Below are 18,239 nucleotides of genomic sequence, written 5' to 3' on the forward strand. Positions count from 1 at the left end.
GCAATGCAGTAATAATCTTCAAAGGTAAAATGATTATGACATCAGTGGATTAATCTATTTGATAAATGAATAAATACACTTACTGAGAAGTAGGGAAACCATAGGAAAATTGAGCTTGGCTAGAGGAAGTAAGTAGTTAACTGGGGGCATGGCCTTGAGAACCATTCCTGTCCCTGGCCACTACCTGTTGAACTTTTTGTGTGCTTTCCAGCTACCATGAGGCATGAATATTTTGTCTGCCATGCCCTTCTGACATGATAAACCTAAACATGGCATGGCCCTAAACATCAGGGCCAGAGCAATGGAATCAGAAAAAATATATTAAGACTTCTGAAACCAAATAAACTTTGTGTTCTAAGTTCTTCTTGGCCAGTATTTTGGTCACAGTGACAAAAAGCTGACTATCATATTCTGCTTTCAAGGTCATTTTTTTCCTTTTACTCTTAACTGTTTATTATATACCTAGTGATTTCTTAAAGTACAAACGAGTGTTGATCTTTGACCATTTTGTATTTGGATATTTATGTCTTTCTTTGGGGTTGTAGAGTTTTCTACTATTATTTCTTTAAATAAACTTTTTATCTCTTTGCCTTTCTCTACTCCCTCTTGAAAGCTAATAACTTGTACATTGTTCTTTTGATGTTGTACCATAGATCCCAAAAGATTTATTCATTTCTTTTCCTTCTTTTTCTCCTCTGTGTATTTTCAAATAGATTGTCAATTCACTAATGATTCTATTTCTTCTGTTTCTGTCTCTTCCCTAAAACCAGCTTTTTCTTCAATAAGCTTTCGTTCCTTTAATTGAAAATTGTTATTTGTAAACAGATATCTGGATGCTTTGTGTACTTATTTTTACTCAGATGCCAGTTATTCTAGGCCTTATGTGAAGAAAACTATAAAAAATATTTTTTCTTTTAACACTGTAATCACTTTTTCTCTTGAGGTTTCATTGCTTCAATAACCCCCTCCAACTCCAACTAGCCTTACCAACTTACCGATGCAAAAAACACATTATGTAATCTCATGCCCTCCCTTTGTTACTATAGCTCCTTCCAACTAGAATTCCTTACTCCATAGCCTTATTAAGGAACACATATATATTCTTCAATTTAAGCTTAAGCATCACCTTCTTTATAAATTTTTTTAAGATCCTCTAAGTTGAATTATGTATTTCCCCCTTTGATCTCCCAAGACAAAATATACACCATTACAGCATATAGAATTCTTTATTGCAATTATACATTTACATGTCTACCTTATACAGTACGGTGAAAGTGGAAATCAAATATTATCATTATAGTAAGACTAAAAGTTTGTTCAGAAATTGAAAGTGGAAAGAATAAATGAAAATTTATCCATTTTTTAATATATTTTCCTGCTTGTGCTTGATTCATGTTATTACTAGAAACACATACACATACACACACCTTGACCTTGGAGAATATCCTGCTAAAGTGTTCCAGGACATACCCAGCCTCCAAAACTTTTCTCCAAGTACTGGGCCACAGCCAGGGTTAGGTGATCATTAAGGGGTCCAGCTACAACCTGAATGCCTAAGGGAAGTCCTTTGGCATTCAAACCCAGTGGGCACTGAGTCACAGGCAGACCCAGGGCATTGAAGACACCTAAAGAAAACAAACAAGAAAAAAATCTGAGAAAGTAAACTTTATTTCTTCTTAATTTACTCAATAATGAGGATAATAGTTACAAAAATAGAGTTTATTATATACTGATAATTCATCTAGGGATTTTATGTATATTCTATACTATATATTTGAATTACCATAACAAACCCATGATAGGAGTAAATAATTATCAATGTTTCGCTAATGAAATAATTGAACAGGGAAGTGGGATAACATGTCCAAAGTTATTTGGTCAGTAAAAGCTAGAATCAGCATGTGAGCACAAGAAAATGTGATACCAAACTAGTGTATGCATATCAATGTTCATATCAGCACAATTCACAATGGACAAACTATGGAACCAGCCAAGGTGTCTATCAGCAGATAAATGGATTACAAAACTATGGAATATGTACACAATGGAATTCTACTCAGCCATAAAGAAGAACAAAATGATGTCATTTGTGTGGAAATGGATTTATTTTATTATTTATTTATTTATTTATTTATTTATTTATTTTTGTGGTACTGGGGTTCCTGGAAGCCCTTCTACTTCCGGGCTACACTCCCAGAACTATTTTTTTTTACATTTTTATTTGGAAACAGGGTCTTCTAAGCCAGCGCACGTGGCTGGCTTCAAACCTGCGCGATCCTCCTGTCTCTGCCTCCCAAGCGCGGGGATGACAAGCGTGCGCCACCACACCTGGCTATGGAAATGGATTTAATTGGAGGACATTATGCTAAGTGAGATTAGTCAGCATAAAAAGTAAAAAATCAGATGTTCTTCCTAATATGTGGAAGCTAGGGAGAAAATGGGTCATAGGAGGAACTTTAGATGAAGAAGGAGTAACCATAGATGAGCAAATAAGGTGACCTAACTGAGGGGAATGGGAAGGGGGAAGAGGGACATTCTCTAATTTACAAGATATACATGGACAAACATATCAAAGTAAGTCAGTAAGCCAAACATAAGAAGAAGGAAGGGGGGAGGAAATGGGGTGGGAATTAGGGAAGGGCTAAATGAGTGATGTGTGCATATATGCCTCTACCATCTTGTACTCCATTAAAATGTACGACTACAATGCACCAATAAAAAAATGTGAGAGCCTGAGTGTCTTCTAGTATTCTCTTCCTAAATTATTCTTATAGCATTGTCAGAAAAATCAGAGTAAGTTAAGATTAAAAATGTCAGAATAGAGGAAGGCAGTGTCTTTTGGTTACTTCAATACCCTGAATATTTATTATTATTTGTATTCTTGATTATTGCCCCACTAACTGGATTGAGTTTTGATTTGCATTTCTCTGATTACTAAAATATGGAACATTTTTCATATATATATATATATATATATATATATATATATATATATATATTCCATTTCTGTTTTTTCTTTTGAGAAATGTCTAGTTCATTTTACCATTTAATCAGGTTATGTTTTCGGGTGGTACATTTTTTGAAATTTTTATATATTCTGGATATTAATCTCTATTGGAAGAGTAGCTAGTAAACATTTCCTTCCATTCTCTAGGCACTCTCTTCACAATATTGTTCTCTTTTCTGTGAAGAAGCTTATTGATTGGATTCTATCCCATTTATTAATTATTGATATTATTTTCTGAGCTTTAGGAGTCCTATTGAGGAAATTGTTGCCTGCACCTATATGTTGGAGTGTTAACTCTGTTTTCTTCTAGCAGTGACAAAAGTTTTTGTCTAGAAATGTTTAATTTTTAATGAAGTCCAAATTCTAATTTTTTCTTTTATTATCAATGCTTTTGGCTTTACACTAAAGAAATTTTTGACTAACTCAGGGCTACTAAAATTCTCTTCTAAAACTTTTTTTAGCTTTAGCTTTCATAGTTGAGTCCTTGATTCATTTTAAATCAATTTTTGTATATACTATGAGCCAGGAATCTCACTTCATTATTTTATACAAAAATATACGGCTCTTCAAGCATTATTTTCTGAAGAGACTATTATTTCCTCTTCAAATTGTCTTCAAACCTTTGCCAGACATTAATTGTGAGGATATAAAGTTAATGAAAGATGGTGAAATAGGTGTCCTCAAGTTCCAGTACTCCTAACAAAATTCCAAGTAGCAGTTATACATGGATAAGAATGCTTTTTAAATATCACTAAATTTAGGAGAGGTTGCCACACATCGTTATATTACAGAACTGAGAAAAATCACATTTGAACAGTAAGAGGAATGTTTTCATTTTAATTGCACTGAACCTCCTACAAGCTGGCACAGTATAATGTACAGAGTATTCTTCTGGTCCCACATTTCAACAGGGAAAAGGGAGAAAGTTGGAAACAACTATTCAGTTTCCCTATAATTCTGGAACACTTCACAGAAAGGTTAATTATCTTACCCCCTTGGAAGTATTTGAAGTACTGGCAGGATTAGAAAATTTGGGATTAGTAACAATCAAAGAATGGAATTGGGAAATACAGAAGCTACCATGCAAACTTGGCAGTGGCTCTGCATTATAGCTAATGGAGGAGGCACACTAGAGAAAATACCCAATTTCATCAGTCTTCAAGAGTAGTCTACAAGTCTGCTATTATCAAGACCTTAGTTAGATGATCCACCCACCCCATGTCTTGTTAAGTATCAAAAAGGCTGGGGGGCAAATGAAAATTTTCTTTGTGGAGGGGGACATCTGGCCTCATCAAATTTCAGCAGCTAAATTAAGTTCACACCTAGATATGTTCCTCTCCTTTTGCCTTTCAATAGAGGAAGCAAATGTTGGTCCTGGAATTTCTGAGGAGGGGAGCATCTGGCCATGTTTGGCTTCAGTAGCCAAGCAGTAACTTCCCTATGGCCTTATCCATACAGAGGTGTACCTGATACAGGCCAGAACCAATGGCAAAGAAATAAGCCTTGGTGTTCCCCTTAAGCCTTCTTCAGTACAGAAGGCGACTGCAGTCCATAGAATATCTACAGAGAAGAGCATTTAGCCTTTCACAATATTAGTGTCCAAGTGGAGATCCCACTCATCTTTAGTTCTTTATTTTATTTATCTCTTTAAAATTCCCCAGGAGAGTAAGCAAAGGCAGGACAAAGATAATCTATGGAGGAGAGCATTTGAAGTTATCCAACCTTCTCTTGGCTAGGCAGCAACAACACCAAGTCTCAGTTCTCTTATTTAGACTTTCTCAGGCTAGAAGGCAATTAGAAATCTGAAAATACCTAGACTATCCTATCCAACTTAGCTGAGAAACAACATCAGGGACCTTACCCATTTTTTATCCATAGTATTCAAACTTACCCCAATACTTATTTCTTTTTATTATTATTATTATTATTATTATTATTATTTTTATTATTTTTATTTTAAAATTTTTATTGGTGCACTGTATTCATACATCATAGCAGGATACAAAAAAAACTTTTGTAGACATATATGCACACATCGCCCAGTCAGCCCCCACCCAATCCCCACCCCGTTCCCTCCCCATCCCTCCTTCCCATGATTGGCTTAGTGGTTGACATCTAGTATTACAGCAATTTATCCAAAATTAAAAATGATAATCTCACATAACAGTTTTATTTGTCTGATACCAAGCTTTTGATAACTTAAAGATAACATTTCAATATTTCTGTTCGTTTTATTTCTTACCAGAGAATATTTTTTTCTTTTTTTTTAGGTGAAACTATCATATATTTATATATTTATTTTTCAGAAAAAAAATCTATCCTAATATGGAATATGGACTCTGGATACCCAAAACGATCTTGAAAAAGAACAAAGCTAGAAGATATATATTTTCTGATTTCAAACCATATAAAGCTACAATAATTGAAACAGTGTAGTACTATTCTAAAGGCAGATATATAAACCATTGGAGTTAAATAAAAGCCTAGAGATACATTCTTCCATATATTGTCAAGTTATTTTTGACAAGTTTTCCATGAACATTTGGTGGAGGAAATACTAATCTTTTAACTAAATATTGTTGAAAAATAATAATTACATGAAAAAGAATAAAATTGGACCCTTACCTAATCCCATATACAAATATTAACTCAACATAGATAAAAGACCTAAATATAAATCTTAGGACTATAAACTTTTAAAAGAAAATCTGGGTTATTAAACCTCACAACATTGAAATTGGCAGTGATTTCTTGGATATGATTTCAATGGCACAGGCAACAGAAGGGTAAAAGGCATCCTTTAATTTGGCCTGATCAGAAGAAATCACAAAGCCCAGACAATGGCTGTATTGGACCACAGATACCAGCCAGTAGTCTCACTGGAGTATGAAGCACAGCTAACCATTCCGATGAATTGCAGAATGCAAGAAGTGACACAGACCAGCTAGAGTACCTAAAACTACCCCATTCAGAAACTCATACTAGGATAAATACTGAAATATTATCACTGCTAAACAACATCTGCAAAGTTTTGAAGAGATTGTGATTTCCTTAAAATCACAGACACTAAAGAAAAGGCATAAGGTTTATAAAGAATCAAATATATCAAGAAAATAAACTAACCAAATTCCATTTATGCATCTTAAATGATCAGCCAAGTATGGTGGCTCACACTTGTAATCCCTGTGCTTGGAAGGCTGAGACAGGAGGATTGCACAGGTTCAAAGCCAACCTCAGATACTGAGTGAGGCTCTCAGCAACTTAGTGAGACCATGTTTCCAAATAAAGTATAAAGTAGGTCTGGAAGTGTAGCCCAGAGGTACCATCCCAAGTACCACAAAAGAAAAGAAAAGAAAAGAAATGACCAATAATATTGCCAAAAGTATATAGAATAATACTCTCAAAATAATATAAGGAATACAAATACAATTATAGAATGTTGAAGAAAAAACTGAAGAAAAATTAGACAATGGAAAGACATTTCATGTTCTTGAATAGAAACAAAAAGTATTGTCAAATGGCCATAATACCTAAAGATTATATATATATATATATATATATATATATATATATAATAAAATACTAATCTACTAATGTCATTATCAGAGAACTAAAAAAGTCCTAAAATGCCAGGCGTGGTGGCGCACGCTTGTAATCCCTGCACTTGGGAGGCGGAGACAGGAGGATCACGCAGATTTGAAGCCAGCCTCACTGGCTTAAGAGACCCTGTTTCCAAATAAAAATGTAAAAAAAATAGGTCTGGGAGTGTATCCTGGAGGTAGAAGGGTTTCCAGGAACCCCAGTACCACCAAAAAAAGTCCTAAAATGTGTATAAAAGAACAATGCAATTCTCAGCAGTAAAAAAAACATGCTAAAGGAACGATAAAATCTGATTTCAAATTATACTACAGAGCTAGAGTAACAAAAACAGCATAATATTGGCACAAAAAAAGCACAGGATTGGCACAAAAACAAACTCATAGGCCAATAAAATGGAATAGAAGATAAAGATAAAACTAAATAGCTGTAGCAAGCTCACTATTTTTTTTCAAAGACACTAAATACATATGTTAGAGAAAAAGCCTTTTCAAGAAATAGTGCTAGAAAAACTGGCTATCCATGTGCAGAAGAATGAAAGTAGAGCCCTATCTCTCACATACCACAGAAATCAACTCAAAATGTATCTATAAATTGGATCAAACACTTTGCAATTACTTAAAGAAAATATAGGACCAACACTCCAATATATAGGCCTTAGCAGAGATTTTGTCAATATGCCTTTTTGTGGTAAGAAGGATTGAACTCAGGGGCATCTATCTCTGAGCTACATCCCCAACCCTGTTTAAATTTTTACTCTGAAACAGGGTCTCACAAGGTGGCTGAAAATCTTGCTAATTTCTGAGGCTAGTTTTGACCCTGGTATTTATACCCTTTTCTCCTATGCCAATATTTCATAAGCCTTATGCTAATTATTGTACATACATAACCATGATCTATCCACATTTTCCATACTCTTTGAAGCAAATGAATTAGCCAAATAATATAAAAAATAGAATTTAGAGGGAATGACAGCTAAGGCAAATAAAAGTTCCATTTATTGGGGGAACTGTTTTTGTTACTAGATTCTTTTAGGGAAAAAAATGAACTTAACTTTACCAGCGTGATCAACCAAGGCAGCCTTTGATTTGGTAAGATCATATTATGTGACTAAATACCAATCGCTGAAGCTCCCTAAGGCTCACTTCTGTAAAATATGCATACTAATACCCAAGTCTAGGTTTTTCTGTAGAGACCAGACACTAGCAATTTATCTTCCATGTAAGACATTAGCAACTGTTGTTTACAAATTGTTTTCAATTATATAGTATGTGTAAACTTTGTACAACAGCAAAATAATTTTATAATTTTTCTGACATTTCTATTTTTTTAAGATTACATAATGCAAGGAGCACAATTAGGTACCTGTGTAAGCAAAGTTGAAAGGCCTGGTTAGAGGAACATGATGTTTGGGAGCCACTGTGGGATGTGAGGGATATAAGAACACACCATCATCACCAAGCATCTCCACCAGTTCTTTATGCAGGCTTTCTTCCACTGCCTTAAATTTTTTGTATTTCTCATTGTTATATTTGAGTTTTTCCTCCAACAATGCCAATCCTACAGAATGATAAAAATGATCAATTTCCAGATTTCATTTAATTTCTAGTGTTATTAATCTTTTCTTATTCAAATGCTACATATTCATTATAGGATGTTAAGCTATACCACTCCTGGGTATCTTTTCAAAGGGGTTGAAATCAGAGAACCACAGTAACATATGCATGCCCATGTTCATAGCAGCACAATTCATAATAGCCATATCTGCACTTATTCACCTTATACTTGACTGGAACAAAACTGCATGGGGAAAAATATAACAGATAGCATTTTGTTTATTATCTAGTTTTAGTCTCTTGCTTACAATACTAGAGTCAGTTACTAAAAACTTCATGGTTACTTTAATTTTAACTTATTGCTGTAATTTATTATCACAACACCCAATATCTCAGCTATATTTCCAGCTCACAGGGGGCCCTTACTTTATTTACAATGATGGAATATAGTCTGGATTAAGCTAGCAACAGACAACTCAGGAGTCAAAGACTTGTAATCAAGATACTACTTTCATAGAGTTGTCATGGCTAAACACAAAAAGAGGATGTTAGTGACTAGAATAACATCAAGACAATTTTAAATTCAACTCTAACAAATATTTTACACAAAGGTGCTATGAGTGATCTTTGTCGTTAAGGAATTTTTCTATCAGAGTACCATTTTCATCCTAGGCACAATACAGCATTTTGTGATAACAGAGACATAATAAACAGAGTTGTGTGGTAATAACACCAATAACAAACAATAACAAAAATAGCTTTCAATTATTCAGCATTTACAATGTTCTAACATGACTCTAAGTAAATTGATAAATGGGTAAACCCTAGCATATGCAGCCTTGCATTGTATCTCACATGCTTTAGATGGGCAATTTCATTTAACTAGGAAAACAATGCAGTGAAGTACATATTAATCCCCTGGATTGCGTAGGCAGTGCATACTTTTATTCATTTCATTTTATAGATAAGAAAAATAAACCAATAAGGTTATATATAACTGAATGGAAGTTAAGCAAGCAAATAGGAAAAATCACAACTAGAAATCTGAGTGAAGTAATTCAACTAATTTGTATTAGCCTCAGTTTCCCAGTATAAAAGAATAACAGTGTCTATACTATTATCAGCCTCTCTTAAATTTTCAAAAATATGAGAAATATAAGGGTGCCAAAAGTCTCAGTGAGCATTTTTCTACATTAAGAGCAACTGTCAACTGTATAACAAGTGTGCATTAACCACACTAATTTTGTGAGCTGAAGAACAAACTTGCTGTACATTAGCAGTAATTACCATTTAGGTACTGAAATATAATATATGACACATATTTAAAAATCACAGGCTTTTTAGTTTGTAATACCAGTTTCTGAAGTGTGAGCCTTAACTTGGTAGTGAAGGAACCTTGCTGCACTATGACTTCAAAACCTATAAAATGGACATCATAGTCTTACATCATAATGCAAATCATATTGACAATGATATAAATGCACATGTTTTTGGTGCCTCCCCAATTCCTTCCCTTCCAATACAGAGTACCCAGATTGACAGTGGTATATACTCACATGTATACAAATAGTCACTTCTATTAATAAACCTAAAGTCTTCCTCCACCCCTATCCTAATATCTCCCCCTGGCTACCCGAGGTTTCTCCTCATCACCTGGATGGAGTCTCTCTTGTATCCCAGTTACTACATAATGTGCCAATAAAAGCACAAAAAACTAACTGAATAAAAATAGTTTTTAAATGGTCATCATAATAGACTGCAATTGACTGGCATAAAGTGCATAGGACAGTGATTGGTACATAGTGAGAAATAAGCTGTGGTATATGCTGATTCATTTATTCATATGTTGTAGCTTCCCTCACACATGAGGACTGTTTCTCATTAGGATATTTTTGAAAGAATGCATTTCCAAATCCCATATAATATCAAAACAGCTTGGAATAATCTAATTAACATAATGTTCTCGGGGAGGAGGTTTAAGGGAAGGGGAGGAAGAAGACTGATGTTCATTAGCGAAAATACTACATACATAGTCATCAACTATGTGTATATACTATATGAATATATCAATGTCAGTCTCAGTACTCTGTATTGGGAATGGGGGAGATAGAGAGGCAGGGAGGGGTCTACCAAGTGCTGTGTGCATGTATGTCAGTGTCAACATGATTTATATTATGATGGGAGACTATAATTCACCAATAAAAGCACATTAAAAACAAATTAATTTTGAAAAAAGGATTTACATACCAATGGAAGGGATGGTGTACTCTGACAGACCCAAACACCATTTAATCAGTTCCCACAGAGGACTGACAGGCTTTCCATGGTCACCAAGAAGATCTACAAATTTCACAGGTTCCTGAGTTTGAGACAAGAAAGCACAAGAATATATATTTTAAAAGACCTAGAATAGGAAAAATAATTTTGAGCAATAAAAATAATTCTGAATATATCATGATACCTGATTTCAAATTATATTACAGAGCTTGGTAACAACAAAAGCAAGGCTTTGGCATAAAAACAGACATATAGCTAAATGATATGGAATAGAACATATATAGATAAATCCACACAGATAACAGCCAGTGATCCTTAACTGGGCTATCGAAAACCTACATTATAGAAAAGACAGACTTTTCAACAAATGGTGTTGGAAAACTGAATCACCCTCTAAAAAAGTTAACTCAAAGTGAATCAATAACCTAGGAATTAGACCAGAAAGTTTTTAAATATTACAAAAAGTTGCCAGTAAATTAGAAGAAGGAGATTGGGGATGGAGACAGGAGGAGGGAAGAAGGGTGAGAAAGTGAGGAGACTGGGGAATTAAATTGATCAAAGTATATTATGTGCATGAACAAATATAACACATTTATGTATAATTATACTAATAAAGTTTTAAATTAATGAAAATTATGGTTAATGAATAAGTGGCCAATATTATTAGATAATCTCACATACTGTTGGTTTAAATGCTAATTAGCAATCTATTATGAAGATTACTCAAAAATTAAAAATAGATCTACTGTATAAAACAATTGTCCCATTTCTAGATATATTGTCAAAGGAAATGAAAGGAGAAGCCTATATTTCCATGTACTGTGGCAGTATTCTTAGTAGCTCAGATATGGAATCAACCTGGTTTCCACCAGTGGATGAATGCAATATATATATATATATATATATATATATATATATATATATATATATATATATATTAACCTTATCAATTGCAGGAAAATGGATGAAATAGGAGGACATTATGTTAATTAAAATACAGAAAATAGAAAGAGAAGTACTGCATGTTCTCTTTTTTACGTGGTAGTTTAGAAAGGACATGAAAGTAGAGTAGTGATAATTAGAAGTTGGGGAGGGTTTACTAGTGAGGTTTACTAGTCAAAGGAGGTTGAATTTCATCAATATATACTGCATGAATATGTTGAAATATTACAATGAGGTCCATTAATATGGAAAATTAATGCACATTAGTCATAAAGAAAGGATAACTTTAAAGACATAGTTAACATAGGAACAGGTACAGCAATTTTCATAGCAGGATTATTCATGATAGTCAAATGACCTGCAACTGATAAATGGGTAAATAAAATTCTTATCAACACTATAAGAGAGTATTATGCAGACACAAATAAGAATTAAGTATTGATATATGGTACAACATTATGCTAAGTGAAAGAAGCAACTAACAAAACATTACTCAATGTGTAATTCCATTCACATGAAATGTCCATAATAAGCAAATCCATAGAGACAGAAAGTAGATTTCATCAGGTGCTTAATGCTGAAAAATCTGGGACTGGAGCATGGCTGCTCATGAGTGTGGGATTTCTTTTTTTTGGGGGGGTGATGAAAATGTTCTAAAATTATGATGACAGTTGAACAATTCTGTGACTATAATACAAACAACTGAATTATAAGCTGCAAATGGAGAAGATGTATGCTATTTGAATTACAACTCAACAGCCTGCTATTAAGATGCAGCTACATTGCTATAACTAGATTTAATTCATAAAATGTCTACATCTCTTTTCCAGCTATCAACTATATAATCTACCTGTTCTTAGGAGATGAATCATTAGTGAGAGGTTATGACTATTGGCTCTGGGTCAGGCATTATAATTTAAGAGAATAGCTTTTATCGTATTTTTAGGTTTTAAGTTTAAGAACCAAATTTAACCACCAGAGTGTGTGTGTGTGTGTGTGTGTGTGTGTGTGTGTGTGTCTGTGTGAGTGTAATTGGGGAATGAACCCAGGTGCATTCTACCTTTGAGCTATACCCTACTCTTATTTTCTTATTTTGAAACAGGATCTCACTAAGTTGCAGAGGGCCTCACTAAGTAGCTGAGGCTAGCCACAAACCTGCGATCCTCCTATCTCAGCTTTCCAAATACTGGAATTACAAGTGTGTGCCACTATGTCCAGCTTCATTTTTTTTTACTAATCTTTGCTTCATTTTTGAACCAAAACTCTGATTAAGGATCTGAATCTCAGAGCCAAACATCCCCGCTTGTGGGTTTACATGAACTTGGGACATTTTCAATATGTTTATATAAAGGAAAGAAATTATTTCTCAAAATACAGGTTATTACTGATTATTTATTCTCCATAACATAGTAAGGATAATGTGTGTTCTTATTGAAAAGTCACCATATGCCAGGCATTTTACAAGAACTATTCTTTTAAAAATTTTTTATTAGTGCATTGTTGTATCACTATTAAGTTCAGAGTGATAGACATATCTGTGCAAAGCAATTGGTGAGCTTTCCCTGAAACTCACCCCATTCTCTCCCCTTCCCCATACATGATATTGAGACTGATATTGATAATTTCACATACATACATAGTGTCAATTGAAATGTTTCCTTTATCTAGTTTCACTACTTCTTTACTTCCCTCTTCTAAACCCCCTCCATCACTCCACTGGGGTTTCCCTTGCTTGTTTATGGAGTCTCTCTTATTGCAATTATTCCCTAGATTCCTACATATGAGAAAAACCATATGACCCTTACTCTCTGTGACTCACTTAACAGAATGTTCTCCAGGTCCATCCATTTTCCTGAAAATGACATAACTTCTTTTCTTTTTTACTGTGTAGTAGAATTCCATTGTGTGTATATCCCTGAGTTTTGTAATCCACTTATCTGTTGATGGACACCTATCTCGGTTCCATAATTTGGCTATTGTGAATTGTGCTGCTAGAAACATGGCTATGCATGTATCACTATATATATTCTCATTTCAGTCACTTTGGAAAGATATCGAGGAGGGGTATATAGCTGGTCATATGGTAGATCCATCCCAATGTTCTGAGGAGTCTCCACACTGATCTACACAGTAGTTGTACTACTTGCTAATCCTACTAAGAGTGTGTAAGAATTCTATTTTCCCACATCCTACCAAGAGTGTGAAAGAGTTCTATTTTCCCACATCCTCACCAATGTTTATTGTTAGTAATCTTAATGTTTGCCATTCTAATTAGGGTTAGATGGAATCTCAGTGTAGTTTTTTGTTTTATTTTTTATTTTTTGAAGTATGGGGGATGGGCCCCAGGGGCATCCTACCTCCAAGCTACACCCCCATCCCCAGCTCTATTTTTTACTCTTTATTTTGAAATAATGTCTCACTAAGTTGTGGAGGACCCAAGTCTGCAAACCGTGATCCTTCTGTCTCAGCCTCCCAAGTACTGGGATTTAAAAGCATGTGCCACCATGCTCTGCTCTCAATGTATCTCTCTGATTGCTAATGATGTTGAACATTTTTTCATATATATATTAGCCATTTGTATTTCTTTATTGTGAAGTGCCTATTTAGTTCACTTGCCCATTATATTGGGCTATTTATTTTTAGTGTTTAGTTTTTTAAGTTCTTTGTATACCCTAAATATTAATCCTCTATCAGAGGAGTAGCTGGCAAAGATCTCTCATCCTGTTGGCTCTCTTTTAAGACTCTTAAGGGTGTCATTTGCTGCAAAGAAGTGACTTAATTTAATGACATCCCACTTATTCTCATTTAAATTTCTTGTTCTTTGGGGTCTTATGGAGAAAATGTTTAGCAGTGTCCGTATGTTGTAGCATTGGTCCTATGCTCTCCTCTAGGAATTGAAAAGTCTCTGGTCTAATTTTCAGTTCTTTGACCCATCTTGAGTTGACTCTTGGGCAGCTTGAGAGATTTGTGTTTAAATTCGTTTTCCTACAAATGGATAACCAGTTTTCCAATACCATTTGTTGAAAAGTCATTTTTTTCTCCAGTGTATGATTTTGGCATCTCTGTCAAAAATCAACTGGCTCTAAGTGTGTGGATTTATTTCTTAATCCTCTATTCTGTTCAATTGGTCTATGTGTCTGTTTTGGGGTCAATATCATGTTGATTTTGTTACTATGGTTCTGTAGTACAATTTGAAGTCAGGTACTTTGATACCTCCTGCATGGTTCTTATTGCTGAGAATTGCTTTGGCTATTCTAGGTCTTTTTGTTCTCCATATGATGTATTTAACTGATTTTTCTAGTTCTGTGAAGAATGACATTGGTATTTTAATAGGGCTTGCATTAACTCTAGATCACTTTGGTAGAACTGTCATTTTACTCATATTTATTCTGCCTGTCTAAGGGCATAGGAGGTATTTCCATCTTCTCAGATTTTTTTCTTAAGTGTTTTATAGTTTGCATTGCAGAGTTCTTTTACCTATTTAATTAGTTTTATTCCTAGGTATTTCATTGTATTTGAGACCATTGTGAATGGAATTGTTTTTCAGATTTCTATTTTAACAGATTCATTATTCTTATATAGGAAAGATATTGATTTTTATAGCTTTATTTTGTATCCTACTACTTTGCCAGATTTGTTCATCTACTTCATAAGTTTTTGGTTTAGTTTTTAGGATATACTTAGTATAGGATCATGTCATAGTTCTCTTTTGCGTATTTGCATTTCTTATAATTTCTTTTCTTGTCTTATTGTTCTTGCTAGAGTTTCAAGTACTATATTGAAAGGAGTGTTGATAGTGGGTATCCTTGTTTTATTATTGATTTTAAAGAAAGTTCTTGTTTTACCCCACTCAGGGATTTATTGTATGTTGTTTTTATGATGCTGAGGCAAGTTCCTTCCATTCTTTTTTTTTTTTTTTTTTTTTTTTTTTTTTTTGCAGGCCTAGGGATGAAACCCAGAAGCATTCTATCTCCAAGATGCACCTCCTACCCTATTTTTTTATTCTTTATTTTGAACAGAGACTCACTAAGTTACAGAGGGCCTCACTAAGTAGCTGAGGCTGTCTGTGAACTGTGATCTTCTGGTTTCAGCCTCCTGAATACTGGGATTACAAGCATGTGCCACCATGTCCGGCTAAGTTCCTTCTATTCTTATCTGCAGTGTTTTAACCCTTAATGGGTGATGGATTTTGTCAACTGTCTTTCAGCATTTATAACATGATCATGTGATTTTTTTGTTCTTACTTTGATTTATATGGTGAATTAAATTAGTTTATTTGTTTATATTGAACCAGCCTTACATTCTTGGAATGAAATCAACTTGGTCATGGGTTGGTCATGTGAGTCTTGTTAAAAAGTTACTACATGTCAGCCACTTTAGAAAAACTATTTTTATTCCACATAATAATCTTATAAGGTCAATACCTGATTGGTACTTGTTGGGGTATCATACTAAAACTAACAATTGACCTGTGATTTGAATTTGAGTCTGTCATACTCCACATATAAATTTCTATTAGCCAGTATGTGTAATAAAGTTAGAAGATTGAAAATTTTATTCCTTAAAATGTCAATTTTAACTTTTTAAAAATATTCATATTTAAAATTGTCAACAAGCCTAAAGAAAGTGTCTATAAGGAAAGCTTTCTTCACAAATACCTACCTTAGCTTCAAATCTTAGCAAATATAAGCATAAGAGGAAAATCACAAAAGAATGGCAAATAAATACATGTGTGTATCCCTCCCTTCTAGAAAACTTCAGTGGGATTGTAAAGGTGGAGATTGATTATTAGAGTTATCTAATAACTTTATATTATGTTGAAAATGAAACACTGAGTATCCAGAATGTACCATATTGAGATAAACTGTATTCCGCTTATTCTCCTTTCATCCCTGTGTCCATGTCACAATTTGCCCTTTGTCTGGAATATCCTTTATCACTTTTCTGCCTGACTATGGACTCCAACTCTATAAAGACTCAGTGTATATCAATTTCTGTGTAGGAGCCCACCCTCTAATCATATAACCATACATGCTCATACCAGTATAGCACTCCCTGTCCTAAATTCTGCTTTCCTTAATTATTTTGCTTTTCCTTATTTTTCTCATTTCTTTTCTCTATGTCTCTAATGCACAGTTCACAATAGAAGCACAATAATAGAAAAAGGAAGGAAAGAATTGAACATACCTTTCCATCAGGTCCTTTTGCTGACATCATTGCGATCCACAACTGAAAAGAATATTTCATTTGCCTCAGATTAACATGCTGAACCGAAGCTCCTAGCACAGTTTCAAGGTGAGTCACAACCTTATGAGATGAAAATATAAAAATAGACCCATATGATGAGAAAAATTCCACTGGAAAGTGATGACAGCAGACTAGATGTCTCTGAACACTCATTCCCCTTGTAGAAATAAAAAAGGTGAAATTACAACAGATAGGCCCAAATACTTGGGAACTCTAAAATAAGTTAATAAATTATAGCAATCAAGAAAATACCTACTAAAGAAAGACCACACTCAAAGTTTCAGAAAATTTTGCTGGGCCTGGTGGCGCACGATTTTAATCCCCGTACTTGGGAGGTGGAGACAGGAGGATTGCGCAGGTTCGAAGCCAGCCGCACTGGCTTAAGAGACCCTGTTTCAAAAAAAAAAGTATAAAAATTGAGCTGGGAGTGTATCCCAGGGTAGAAGGGTTTCCAGGAACCCCAGTACCACCAAAAAAAAAAAAAATGTTAATTGAGATCAGCCAAGCACAGAAGGAGAAGGTACACATGTTCCCTCTAATATGCCCAAACTAGGGAACACAGAGGATACCAATGGGACTCCATATAATGGAGGGGAAATATCATCAAAGTTGGAATGGAAAGATAGGAGAGGAGGAAGGCTGATCTTGATTAATGAGGGTCTACATCTGAACATGCGTAAAATTATGAACATGACATGGTTAACCTGGTCAACCATTGGTGGGAGAAGGGAAGGGAAAACGGGGGGGGGGGGAAGGGCACCAAATATAGTTTAAATGTATACTATTTATGTTCAATAAAAAATTGTTAAAAAATAAAAATTAAAAAAAAATTTTTTTAAAGTTTCAGAAAATCTTATAGCATTTTTGCTCACCCTAATTTCACACCCTGTCAGACAGAGCAGTCGGGAAGAAGCCAGAGTTATTGGCTTCTGCCTCAAGATGAAAGTAAGAGTCGAACTTGCTTGGAAAATTTAAACTTGTCTGGAAGCAGCTCAAGGAACTGGCTACTGTCTTGTCTGACTTGGAGTACTGATAAGCAATAATTTAGATATAAATGGTGGTACATGTTGAAATACTGTGGATTTTTAAAAGTATTTCAAAATTTGATACCGGTCTTCTTATTTTGTTATTTGGCCAGGCGTGGTGGCACACGCTTGTAATCTCAGCATATGGGAGGCTGAGACCGGAGGATTGCAGTTCAAGGACAGCTTCAGCTACTAAGTGAGGCCCTCCACAAATTAGCGAGTCCCTGTTTCAAAAACAAAGAATAAAAAGTAGGGCAGAAGGTGTAGGTTGGTGGTCAAATGCCCCTGGGTTCCATCCCCAAACCTGAAAAATAATAATAACAACAACAACAACAATAATAATAATAATAATAATAATAATAATATTTTGTTATTTGGAGTAAGCTTTTGCTTATTTAATATTTGGAGTAAGCTTTTGCTTATTTAAAAAGGACAATTTTATTTTATTCTTTTACCTGATTATGAAAGTATTCAAAATAAAAATTAGTACTATAACACACATAATGCTGTTTCAGTCTTATAAATATTCTATCTACATATTGACATAGAAGAACCACTGGATATAAATATGCTAAATGACTAATAATG

General features: G+C 34.3%; 1 protein-coding gene across 1 annotated transcript in view; it reads right to left on the reverse strand.

The window, feature by feature from the left end:
• Positions 1–1,449: 1,449 nt before the first annotated feature.
• The window catches only part of FAAH2 (fatty acid amide hydrolase 2), a gene marked incomplete at both ends in the record, with an annotated part of 63,070 nt that continues 46,280 nt past the window's right edge, over positions 1,450–18,239 (reverse strand). The window contains 4 exons of the mRNA XM_080719121.1: positions 1,450–1,625; positions 7,970–8,164; positions 10,408–10,519; positions 16,567–16,686. Coding sequence (XP_080575247.1) covers positions 1,450–1,625; positions 7,970–8,164; positions 10,408–10,519; positions 16,567–16,686 — 603 coding nt within the window. The remainder of the gene's footprint in view (positions 1,626–7,969; positions 8,165–10,407; positions 10,520–16,566; positions 16,687–18,239) is intronic.

The sequence above is a fragment of the Muscardinus avellanarius genome (assembly GCF_963383645.1).
Source record: "Muscardinus avellanarius genome assembly, chromosome: X".
NCBI lineage: Eukaryota > Metazoa > Chordata > Mammalia > Rodentia > Gliridae > Muscardinus > Muscardinus avellanarius.